The sequence below is a fragment of the Bos javanicus genome, chromosome 21, assembly GCF_032452875.1.
Source record: "Bos javanicus breed banteng chromosome 21, ARS-OSU_banteng_1.0, whole genome shotgun sequence".
NCBI lineage: Eukaryota > Metazoa > Chordata > Mammalia > Artiodactyla > Bovidae > Bos > Bos javanicus.
The window spans coordinates 20,324,269-20,337,299 of NC_083888.1; the positions used below are offsets into that span (position 1 = coordinate 20,324,269).

General features: G+C 35.9%; 1 protein-coding gene across 3 annotated transcripts in view; it reads left to right on the forward strand.

Annotated features, from left to right (window-relative positions):
- Nucleotides 1-13,031, forward strand: part of FANCI (FA complementation group I) — a 68,494-nt gene that overhangs the window by 27,259 nt on the left and 28,204 nt on the right. For all 3 annotated transcript variants that reach the window (XM_061394413.1, XM_061394412.1, XM_061394414.1), the window contains exons 12-17: nucleotides 478-614; nucleotides 3,543-3,723; nucleotides 5,089-5,176; nucleotides 10,919-11,049; nucleotides 11,509-11,579; nucleotides 12,371-12,485. In XM_061394413.1, coding sequence (XP_061250397.1) covers nucleotides 478-614; nucleotides 3,543-3,723; nucleotides 5,089-5,176; nucleotides 10,919-11,049; nucleotides 11,509-11,579; nucleotides 12,371-12,485 — 723 coding nt within the window. The remainder of the gene's footprint in view (nucleotides 1-477; nucleotides 615-3,542; nucleotides 3,724-5,088; nucleotides 5,177-10,918; nucleotides 11,050-11,508; nucleotides 11,580-12,370; nucleotides 12,486-13,031) is intronic.

The following is a 13,031-nucleotide window of genomic DNA, read 5'->3' on the forward strand; positions in this document are numbered from 1 at the left end:
TGTGGCAAGCCAGGGGCTGAGATGGGAATAGCAGTGGGAACATCACACAGTCCAGGTAGCAAGAATGGCAAGTTTAGCTGGGTATTCATAGCAGTCGTATTATGTTGTAGCTTTCTAAGAAATATTCCTTGACCAAGTTGAAATTAATGAGAATAGGTTTCAACTTGGTCAAGGAATATTTCTTAGAAATATTATTTGCAAGAATAAAAATATAAAATCCTTTACCCTTTTTTCTCATACGTGTTTCCCTGGGTGTGGGTAATATTGATTTTTAGCCATTTTTCTCTCAAGTCAGGCATGTCTTCAGCTCCTTTTAAGTTCTCACTGAAAGTTATACTTTTTGCGTCATGCTCATCTAGTGAAACAGTTGTAGGGATATGAGTGTGTGGCAGCAAGTAGGAACAGTTACAGGGTTAAGATTCTCTAGTATGGGCTATACATTTTTGCTTCATTTTCCTATTTCTTTCATTATGTTAGGTGTTTGACTTTTTAAAGTCTTCAGTTATAAAAAACTTTAAGGATCTTCAGCTTCTCCAAGGCTCAAAATATATTCAGAGTCTATTTCCTAATGAATGTTGTATTTCAACCATGATCTTGGAAGTGGTAAATAATAGGTAAGTTTATGAACCATAAGGTTTAAGCTATTTAGTGCTAGAAAATGCAGTGCGGTACCATACTTATGGCCCATCAGAGAAAACTGTTGACTATAGTTGTTGACTTCACATATCAAGGTTTAAATCCCTTAAAATTGATCAAGCAGACTTCCCCTGTATCAACAGATTCTAAAATCCCAAGGCTTGATTTCTTGGCCACCTTGTTAGCAAGAATACGAAACTGAAGTCGGCTCCTTTAGTACTATTACTGCTCTGTTGGTCTAAGTCTTCATTGGCTTTTTAGGTAAATAAAAAACAGATTTTTTTACTGTAACTGTTGGAGTTTGGGAATGATGGATGGAATTGAATTAGTAGTTTTAGACAACTGACGAGCAGTTTTAGGCAAATCTATCTTTAACCAAATATAGAAGTAAAAATAGAAAAAATAGAAAAAAAACTGGTTACCATCCTGGTTGTTATTTTCATGGTTAATGTTGTATTTCATTGTATACATGTATACATCAGCCGTTATAATATTCTTTACTGAGTCATGCTTTTTTTGTGGTTTTGGTTTGCTGGATTTAGCTCTGTTGACAATTTCTGTGCTTACCTGCAGATAATCTGAAGGTGCAAAACATTAATGTACTAGGAAAAAAATCACTATGAACCAATACAACTTCTAGGTTGTACTTACTCCCATCTGTACCAATCACATATGAACTCTTTCACATTACAGATAAGACATTTTGTAGCAAAATGGATTGTAACTGCCTCTTCTCTCCAAAATGAGAACTTTAGGGCACAATTTCTCCACTTCCTTCTTGTTCAGCATTATTACTAACAAGCAATACTTACTTAGACTTCATTATTTTACTGGTTTCTTTGTTTGCATTTATCTTTTGAATCTCATACTTTGGCCCATCTGATTTCTGCTTGGTGTTTAATGTACCCTTCCACTATAAGGATTCATGTATTTCCTCTTGAAATGTTTTTCTTCATTTTTTTTGAGTACTCTCTCCTTTTTCTCTTGGAATATCTTGCTCTGTATACTATGTCTCAATTTTTCTTTCATACTTTATGTATTTTTGTCTTTTTGTGTCAAGTTCTACAAAAATTCCTGGGACTTTGCTCATGGTCCAGTGGCTAAAACTCCATGCTCCCAATGCAGGAGCCCTGGGTTTGATTCCTAATCAGAGAACTAGATCCTGCATGCCACAACTAACACCTGGCACAGCCAAAATAAAATAAAAATTCCTGAGCTCATTCTTCAGTTACTTCTTCAGTTCTGTGCATTTTATTCTTAGGCCATCTGCTGAGGTTTTCACTCTATCCATCATGTTTTTTATTTCCAAAATTTCCACTTGGTTGTTTTTTCATAACAGTTTATTTTTTGTTTCTTGCGATAGTCTCTCTTCTCTGAGAATATTCATTAGACTTTTAAAATCTTGTATTTGTTCCATTAATCTTTTCCCATAGGATTGGTTCTCTTTGTTGAGTTTGGTGCTTCTCTTTCCTGGTCGTATTATTTTCTTGTATTTGGTGATTACTTATTTCCTTATTATCGTATTTGACGTTCCCCATTAGTTTGTCTGAGAGTGCTGTATTTATTTAACACACTCTACCTCAGGGATACGAGGGTAGCAGTAGGATGTACCAGGGGCTGATCTTCTAGGTATGGTGTCTCCCTCATCCTCCAGCATGTTGTCATCCTCTCAGAGTGCTGCTCTGCCTCTCAGGCCCCAGATGCAGTGAGGTCTTGGAGAAAAAGGTGGAGAAGGTTGATGTGTACTGAACTTCATCCAGGGGTATCCTAGCCAGTCACCACAAAAGTTGCCCCAGGGTTCCTTCCAGTTCCCAGCATACCTACCCTTGGCATCCGCTTTTGGAGGCACCCTTTCAGTCTGCATAATGCTGTCTATGATTTCTTTTTTCCTTCTATTACTTTCATTTTTTAAGGATTCTTCATAATTTCTAGACAGTCAAAGCACCTCTTATTTTTCCACGTTATCATGGATTGTATGCATGCACCACATATAGACATTCACACACAGTTATATCTATCTTTTCTGTCATTTGTAAGTATTCAGGTTGGGAAAAATGGAGCATGTACTCATTTTATTATCTTGATCCCAGATCCCCAGAGTGTGACTGTTGTTAAAATCTGTCAGAATGTTATGAGAATCTGTTCACAACTCTTTCATTCTTTAATGCTGCATTATAATTTGTTGCTGTTTAGCAGGTAGATGTAATGATATAAAGGTTATTATAAACATGATGTCCACTACAGTGGGTAACATTAAGTGGCATAAAATCACCAGGGATTCTCTTGCTTTCCAAAGGTTGGTTGTAGTTGTATTTCATGCTTTTGAAATCCAGTCATTCATCAGACCAATTCCTACTATAAATATGAATATGAAATAAATATGAATATAAATGTTCCTACTATAAATATTTACCGAGTACCTTCTATATGCCAGAATTTGTGCTAGGCTCTATGAGCAAAAATATGACTACAATGTGCTCTCCACCATAGAGAATCTCAATCTAGAGAGGAAGACAAACTTGTGAGCATATGTATATAAGTGTTGTTATTGGCATGAGGGGAATAGTAGAAGCAGAAATTAAAATGTAGTCATGAAATCTTGAATGGCAATCTCTAATGATCTGTACACTGAAATATTCCAGTTTCTTCCATATGTTGCTTCATGTTCCATAGTTTCTGGATTTTCATGGTGATCTGTCGGTAGAGATTGCTTGCCTACCAATTCCCCATTACTGTTCCTCCAAAAATTCAGAATTTTGCCAGATTAAGGGTACATGAAAAGGAAAGACTCATGTGGAGTGTTGGTTATACAGGTCAGGTTTGGGAAATGTGTAACATGGCAAAGAATGTAGAGGTAAGATGTTTTATTAAGTTTTTCTTCTTAACTAAACTTTGTTTTCCTGCAGTGTTCATAGTTGGGATCATGTTACTCAGGGCTTGGTAGAATTTGGCTTCATTTTAATGGATTCCTATGGGCCAAAGAAGATTCTTGATGGAAAAACTGCTGAAACCAGCTCAGGTCTTTCTAGAATGCCAAACCAGCATGCTTGTAAGCTGGGAGCTAATATCCTATTGGAAACTTTCAAGGTGAGACTCGAGTTCAGCAACCATTCCCTCATTTTGTTGTATTATATTACAAATAGGGCATTCACCTGGGAGTTTGGGGGACTGGGCAATTTGAGTATGTAGCAGTTTCTCAGAACAGAAACTGGGATAATAGTTGAAACATTAATAGATGCAGTTTGATGAATACTTTCTCAGTCTTTATCTGAGTTTTTCATCTATTCTAATTTCTATTCTTTCTGACCATTTCTTAGAAGTTTGAATATAGGTTAGCTTCCTTATGATTTCCTCTTCTTCCTCCAGCAGTAAATCATTTCTGAATTTTTTTTTTATTCCCTTGTACAAAAAATAATCTTTTAGGTCGCTGTAGAACATCAAACTTGAAGAATCATGCCTATTGGTTTATTGTTTTTGAAGAACCCCAAATGGGAAATTCATATTCTTTTAATTCATTACCATATTACGATTGTTATCTCAATCTAAATAAGATCATATCTGAGGCTAAACAAATTTGCTTTGCTAGTGATTTCTCTAAGTCATCTTGACATCCATTCTTCAGTGTATCTACACACCAAAAGTATCTGCTAACAGTGTTATTTGGAGGTCAATTTAAATGTAAATCTGATGTTCTGATCCAGAAGTAAAGTGAATACCATATAATAGTCCTTGAGGGTTGTGTGTTAGATACACATGACTCTTTAACAGTAATCTGATTTTAAAACATTCTTAGAATAAGAGACTTAATATTTTTTGTTTTAAAATTAGTCTTTTTTTAAAATCAAGGTTCTACTTGGTTCACACAGTTGTTGGCTTTGTCACGGTATCTGTAGAACATAGAATTTACTAATAATCAAATTATTAATCCAGAGTCTGAAAGAAATCAGTCTCTACCGAAAGTAATCAAGTTCAGGTATGAAATTTAGCTAAAGTTCAAGTAAAAATTCAAAACACGTCTTTTTTAAGGCAACTGCTCTGCTTCTAGAAACTGAGGACAGGGTTATTGAAGATTTTCTAGATTTTCAGGGTTTTTAATGGGCTTTTAAATTTTAATATGAAAGTTGTGCATACTGTCAGAAATATGGACGTTGACATAATAGTAGATACCTAGGTAGAATTATTCCTGTTTGCTGCTGGACCTTACATGTAGCAGTACTTTCATATGATCTCTCTATAAGGCTAATAAAAGTTTGCCTGGTTAATGAATCATTTGAGTACAGGATGATAATTGAATGATTCTTTCCAGATGATTCACATAATGTTTGTCTTTGAAATAAGCAGTCCAGTTTTACCCATATTCAAACTTTTCTTTATTCTGCCTAATAGGTATTAATACAATTGTAAGCTGAAGTTCACCAAGGAATATTTTATTGATTCTTCTGCTCCTTTTAGATCCATGAGATGATCAGACAAGAAATTCTGGAGCAGGTCCTCAACAGGGTTGTTACCAGAGCATCCTCCCCCATCAATCATTTCTTAGGTATTGAACTTTGAAAGGGTGGAAAAAGTTGTCAGGAATATTTTTATTTAAATGTCATAATGCTTTGGATCCTGGGAAAAAACCTTAATGATATAGTAGATTAATGCAAGATCTTTGATTATGATGCCAGTAAAAATAAATTCATTTATATTGTCTATGGTTGTCAAGAAGGAAAGGAGCATATAACTAATGAGTGAAACTTCTACTTTGCATCAGCTTTCTCTCTTTTTTGTTTTAATAATTGTCAAGTGAGTCCTGTCCTTCTGCTGTCTACTTATTGACCTCCCACTCTCTTAACCCTTGACATTCTGACTTCATTGGTCACAGTGACCAGTGGTCATTTGGTGACCTCTTTGGTCTCTTTGGTGACCTCTGAATTTTTTGTTTTTTTCATACATATTTCCTAATGCCTAAATCCACTCATCTTAATCATCAACTTTCTTAATTTCCTTTTCATTCTACACTATTTATAACTCTCCTGAAGTTCTCTGATAACTGTAATAGTTTGCATCTTTTATCCTGCCTTTGATCAGTTTTTCTTTCTTCTTAGAGATTGGTTTTCTTTCTTCTATCCTTAAATGTCAAGGTTCTCCAAAGTTCTATACTTGACATTTCATTCTACTTTTTCTTTCTTTACATTCAGCTTTACTGAAATACAATGAGGTGCAGTAATGTACACATATTTACAGTATAACAGTTTGACTTTTGGTGTGTGTGTACACCCGTGAAATGGAGACCATCACCACAGTCAAGATGAACATATCTGTGTGTGCGCTAAGTTTTCAGTCATGTCCAACTCTTTGCAACCTCCTGGACTATAGCCTGCCAGAGTCCTCTGTCCATGGGATTTCCCTGGCAAGAATACTGGAGTGGTTTGCCATGCCCTCCTCTAGGGGATCTTCCCAACCTGGGTATTGAACCCTTATCTCCTGCACTGCAAGCAGATTCTTCACCTGCTGAGCCACTGGGGAAGACCATGAACCTATCTATCACCCAGAAATGTTTCCTGGTGCCTTTTTCTGATGTATTCTTGCATCTCTCTTTTCCTTCCCTGACCTCCTATCTAGTCTGGTCTGCTTTCTGTCACTATTAATTTTAAATATTTTGTGTAAATGGAATCCTACAATATGTACCTTTTTTTTTTCTTTTTCCTTTTGGTTTAGTTTTTTCAGCATAATTTTGAAATTTTTCTAAATCCTTTGTCAGATACAGGTTTTGCAAATATTTTCTCCTGGTCTGTGGTTTGACTTAATTTTTGTAACAATGTCATTTGAAGAGCAATTTCATCAATTTCTTTGTATAGTTGCTGCTTTTTGTGTCATGTATTTAAAAAATTTTTTTGCCAAATCCAAGGTCCCTAAGGTTTCTCCTATATTTTCTACTAGAAGTTTTATATTTTCATCTGTTGTACTTAAATGTATGATCCAGTTTTGTTAAATTCTGTGTATGGTATAATATAACAGGTTTTTTTTTTTGCTTATAGCTATCCAATTGTTCCAGCACAGTTTTTTGAAAAGATTATCTTTCCTTCATTGAATTACTATGGTGTCTTTATTGAAATCAACTAACTATATAATGTGTGGATCTGTTTTAGGAATCTTCTATTCCAGTGAGCTATGTTATGTCTTGATTGCTATAGCTTCATATTGAGTCTTAGAGTCAATAGTATAAGTCCTTTAACTTTGTTCTTTTTCAAAATAATTTTGGCTATTCTAGGTCCTTTATATTTCCAAGTAAATTTACTAATCAGTTTGTCAAGTTTTATAAAAAGTCTGCTCAAGTTTTGATGGAGATTGCCTCAAATCTATGGATTAATGTGGAAGAGAATTGGCATCTTAACCATATTGAGTTGTCTAACTCATGAATACAGTATATCTCTCCATCTATTTAGGTCTTCAATTTCTTTCAACACTGTTCTATATTTTTAGTGTGTGTATCTTGTATCTTTTGTCAGTTGATCCCTATTTCATTTTTTTGACACTGTTGTAAATAGTATTTAAAAATTTTTCAATTTGTAGATTGCTAACTGTTGTCATGTAGAAATAGTTGCTTTTTTAATGTTGACCTTATCCCCTGCAGCCATGCTAAACCCATTTATTAGTTCTAGTAGCTTTTCAGCAATTCTTCAAGATTTTCTACATAGAAATCACGTCATCTGCAAACTCAGGCATTCTTGATATCAGTGATTTGTCTTTTTTTTATCAATCTGGCTTAGAAACTTGTCAGCTTACAGCCTTTCAAAGAATGAGATTTTAGTTTGAATTTTCTCTATTGGTCTTTTATTTTCAATTTCACCAAATTTTGCTTTTTATTATTTCCTTCCTCTTGCTTGCATTGGGTTCATTTTGCTTTTTTAAAGTGGGTGAAAAAAATCAATAGAAGAATATTTCTGATACATGAAAATTTTAGATTTCAGAATCCATAAAATATAGTATTATTGGAATACTGTGTTTATCAGCAAGAGGTTTCAGAGAAGGCAATGGCACCCCACTCCAGTACTCTTGCCTGGAAAATCCCATGGATGGAGGAGCCTGGTAGGCTGCAATCCATGGGGTCGCGAAGAGTCGGACACGACTGAGCGACTTCACTTTTACTTTTCACTTTCCTGCATTGGAGAAGGAAATGGCAACCCACTCCAGTGTTCTTGCCTGGAGAATCCCAGGGACAGAGGAGCCTGGTGGGCTGCCGTCTATGGGGTTGCACAGAGTTGGACACGACTGAAGTGACTTAGCAGCAGCAGCAAGAGGTTTATCAATTTTATTGATTTTTTTCTAAGAGCCTGCTTTTCATTTCACTGAGTTTCTCTGTTGTTTTTCTGTTTTTAGTTTTTATTGATTTGTGTGCTTTTTTGGGTCCTTTCCACTTCTTACCTTGGGTTTAGTCTGTGCTACCTTTGGTTAAATGCATGTGTCATTAATTTGAGGTCTTTCTCTTTTTTTTCAATACAGGCGTTACACTGTAAATTTCCATCTAAACATTGCTTTAGCTGCATCCTATAAATTTTGTTTTTTATTTTCATTCCATTCCACATACTTTTTCATTTCTCTTGTGATTTGTTCTTTAATGCATGGGTTATTTAGAAGTGTGTTATTTAGGTTTGGTCTACTAATTCTATCATTGTGTTGTTTCTGATATGTTTTTTTGATTTATGTCGTCTTCATCATGAGTTGTGTTTTCCTGCTTCTTTGCATCATTAATAAGTTTTGATCAGATGGCAGACTTTATGAGTTTCACATTGTTGATTTGCTGGATTTTTTTTTCCTTCAAATATTCTTGAGCTTTAAGTTCCCTGGTGGCTCAGATGGTAAAGCGTCTGCCCGCAATGTGGGAGACCTGGGTTTGATCCCTGAGTTGGAAAGATCCCCTGGAGAAGGAAATGGCAAACCACTCCAGTACTCTTGCCTAGAAAATTCCATAGATAGAGGAGCCTGGTGGGCTATAGTCCATGGGCTCACAAAGAGTCAGACACGACTGAGCGACTTCACTTTCACTTGTTTCTTGGAAAGTATTTAATCCTTTTGATGATTATTTCTATGTTGTGTAATGAAAGACCATTCAGCTTTTAATCTAGGGCCAACTTGATGCTGCAATTAAGGCAATGTTCCTTGTATATTATGAGGTGTGTACAGTGTGGGTGTTGTGAATGTGAACTATTTCCTGCCCTTTATGACCTCAGAGAATGGATTTGCCTACTCCTTGCCAGTAACTTTTAGCTTCACTCAGGTTGTTTTTTCACATACATATGCTGAGGAGCACTCAGCTCACATGCAAGGAGAGCCCCCTGCACATCTCCAGGGTGCTTTCACTGCAGCCCTTTCCTTTCTAGTGCTAGCTGCCTTGGCTTTCCTGAATTCTCAACTCTGTCTCTAACTCAGGAAGACCACTGGCTTCTGAGTTTTTCTCTGTGTTCCTGTCTAGAAGCTCTCCAGGCAGTAACATAGGACAATTATAAGCCTTTCCTCATGTATTTCCCTCTCTCAGGGATCATTTTATGTACTGCTTATTATCTAGTGTTTGAAAATTGTTGTTTTATGTAATTTGGCTTGTTTTGTTGTAGGTGTTTAAAGTGAAGATAACTGGTTAGTGTTACTCCATCGTGGTGGAAAGTGTCTCTTCCTCTTTTTATACATTCTCTTACTTGTAGATATCATCAGCTCTGTTCTCACGATTTCAGTTTTGTTTTGGGTTTTTTTTGTGGGGGGGAGCTTTTGTGGGCATGGCTCCCAAATCTTTATGTCAGGACTATTTGCTTAGTTCAGTGCCTGAGTGCCTTCATTCCTGCTAGCTGTTTCCATTTAGCTTTTTTTTTTTCTTTTATTTCAAATGTAATACTGTTTCCTTCGAACAACCTCCTCTTTCTTTGTCCCTATTTCTGTTAGCTGAAACATGGATGTCTGAGTCCCAGAGGCTAGAATTTCTTTTAGTCTTCTGGAATACATTTGGTACCTAAGTTCTCTCATTCTTTCCCTCATGGTTTTTATCTTCTTTTTTATACCCTCCCTGCCACACACAGACATCAATTTGTCTAATTCCCAACTTTATAACCTTCCATTTAGGCTACTGCAGCAGCTTCCTAACTGGCTTCCCTGCTTTCTTTTCTCTCTGCAGCAATTCACCCTGCAAATTGCTACCAGAACAGTATTCCCAAAACATCTGTCACCCAGAAATCACCAGTACCTTGTTTCATAAATTACCAGGTCTTTATCCTCTTATTTCAAGTTCTTGATGGAGTACCCTGGCTGTCCGGTGGTTAGGACTTGGTGCTTTCACTGATGTGAGCCTGGGTTCATCCCTGGTTTCGAAACTTAAGATCCTAGATGCCACATGGCATGGCCAAAAAAAAACCAAAAAAGTCCCTGACAATTTGATTGAATCTCACTTTCCAGCATTAACTTCCGTTATTTACTTTTCTGAATCCTTCACCCCACCTCCACAGAGTTCCCCACCATCCTTTGAATATGTCTTACACTTACCTTCCTGTACTTTTACTTGGACTTTTCCCTGTTTCTTTGTGCATTCTTTAGAATCTAACTTAAATTTCCTTTTCCTCTTTGCTCACCTAAAGCATACCATCCCATAATGATCACTTTCTTTACACTCCTATTTAAATTCTCTACTGTTTCATAGACAGTGAACAATGTTTGGAATTATTAGATACTTGATATGATTTTGTTACTTCTTTCATTCTTTTAAAATATTTTTTTCTTGGAAGATGGGAGGGAGGTTTCAGAGGGAGGGAACATAAGTATACCTGTGGCTGATTCATGTTGATGTATGGCAGAAACCAGCACAATATTGTAAAGTAATTATCCTCCAATTAAAAATAAAATTAAAAAAATTTTTTTTTCTTGAGTTTCATCTAAATTATCATTCTTGAAGGAAGAGAGACCATGTTTTGTGTTTCTGTATATTCCTTGTAGGACCATATAATTATGCTTGTTTATAATAAAAATTCATAAATATTTATTGATTTATTTCAGCTTGGAAATATTAAGACAATGTGTGCTGGTTGTTCAGGCACTATAATGAGTTTCTTCCTTCCTTTTAGACATAAAATTTTTTTAAAGTATCTGGTTACCATTGACCTTACAGTATATAGGATCAGCAGAAATGTATATTACTTGACTTATTTGAGAAAGGAGCAGAAAACTTTTTTATCATTTCTTTTTTTATATTTATGTTCCTTTTATTTAAAACCTCTTTAGTTATTTGAGGCAACTGATCATAGCTTCCATTTTTCAGACCTACTTTCAGATATCATCAAGTATTCACCATTAGTTCTTCAAAGTTGTTCATCTAAAGTTATAGAAACTTTTGACTATTTGTCCTTTCTACCCGTTCAAACCGTACAAGGACTGCTGAAGGCAGTGCAGGTAAGTCTTTTGACTCCTAAGCAGCTCATGAACAAGGTTGCAGTGGAAGTCTGATGTATTTCTTCATAATTACGTATGTATAAGAAATCCTATTTCCCTTGATTCTAAGACAGAACCTTCTATTAAAAGAGCAGAAGCACTGAGCTAGGGTCTATTTTCCAAGTTTATCCCCTCTTCATAGTACTATTCTCTCTCCTTTGATTCTGTTTCAAGTCAGTGAAGTAATTGAAAGGCTCTTAGGAAATTATTAATTGAAGACAATAGATATAAAGGTATTCATAACTAATTTCAATTTAGCATTAGTATTAACTCTTCTTATTACTAAGTGCAATAAACATTGCAGTGTGTTTATAAAATGGAACCAAGCTTTCTTAAGCCAAATGGTGACAGTATTGAATAGAAATGTGCTAAGGCTAATAAACAAATTGCTGTTTTTAACACTGATTCTTCCTCTTTCAGCCCCTTCTCAAAGTCAGCATGTCAATAAGAGACTCCTTGATACTTGTCCTTCGGAAAGCCATGTTTGCCAGGTATGTAGCATCCCCTGAGATCCTAGGAAATGACGCTCTCTAATGTTACCTAAAGTCCTCTCTGCAGTCACCTCTAGTACAGCAGTCATGCAAATTTCTAAAGCACGATCGAGATGACAGTACCATCTCCTAAAGGGATTATGAGATGAGTACTGTGGAAAGAATTTGCTACTTTAAGGATAAAATACCAAATTATTGTCACATTGTCCATATTATAGTACACTCGTGGGTATTCAGAGGAGCAACTAGTAAGCAGCCAAATGCTATTTCTCCATGTTGTAGAGCTGACAGTTTTTGTTAGTCCTTTCCCAAAAGCGTGTGTGATAGGCCAGCATTGTATGTTGTAGTCTCAGTGAGATGAATGGTTTCTCTGGATGGAGGGTTTACAAGGTGCCAAGCACTGCACTCCTCTATGTAGAAGGGAAGTCTCCTTTAGACTCAGAAAATCAACAATTTCCTTTGTTGTTTAGTACTTATGTTTGAGTTATCAACTCATTGTGCAGCCTCTCAGGACTCTTGTTCTCACTGCCCACAAAGGCTTGTCAGCAGGATAGAGAAGAGTAGAGATGGTGTCATGAGGTTAAGTAGATGAAAACTTCAGCTGAATTCCTGTCCTTCCTAATTGATGTGAACAGCTATGCCTTGTTTAGTATGTTTATTTTGCTCTGTTCTTCACTGTTAATACACATTCTTTTTCTGTATAAAACTAACTGGATTTTTCTGACACAAAAGCTTATTCCTGTGAAATCAGTACTGTTTGGTAACTTCTTCTCTGTCTATTCCTGAGCTAGCCAGCTTGATGCCCGAAAATCTGCAGTTGCTGGGTTTTTACTGCTACTGAAGAACTTCAAAGTTTTAGGCAGCTTGTCGTCTTCTCAGTGCAGCCAGTCTATTGGTGTTAGCCAGGTAAGGACTTTTTTTCACACCAGCTTATCATGTGTGTACTGATGCAGTAGTTGATGATGTAAAGATGTTTTTACTCGGGTTCTGGTTGTACAGATGATCCTGAAACTGAGGATCTGATGATGATAATATCAGCCATCACTTACTGATGGCAAATTTGCTGTATGGTAGCCTCTAGCTTCAAGTTGGCTCTTGAACTGTATGTTGATTGAAATGTGGCTAGTTCAAATTGAGTTGTGCTGTATATATAAAACAACACACTGGATTTTGAAGACTTAGTGTGAGATAAAAGTGTAAAATATCTCATAATTTTTTATTTTGATTATGTGTTGAGATAATATTTTGGCTGTGTTGGGCTAAGTAAAATGTTAAAATTAATTTCACCAATTTCTTTTTACTCTTTTGATTTGGCTATTAGAAAACTTAATATTATATATACAGCTTGCATTTGTAATTTGTATTGTGTTTCTAATGGACAACACTGTGCTAGACACTGTTCTGAGTGCTTTACATTTATATTCTCATTTAACCTTCACAGCAGTCCTCTAG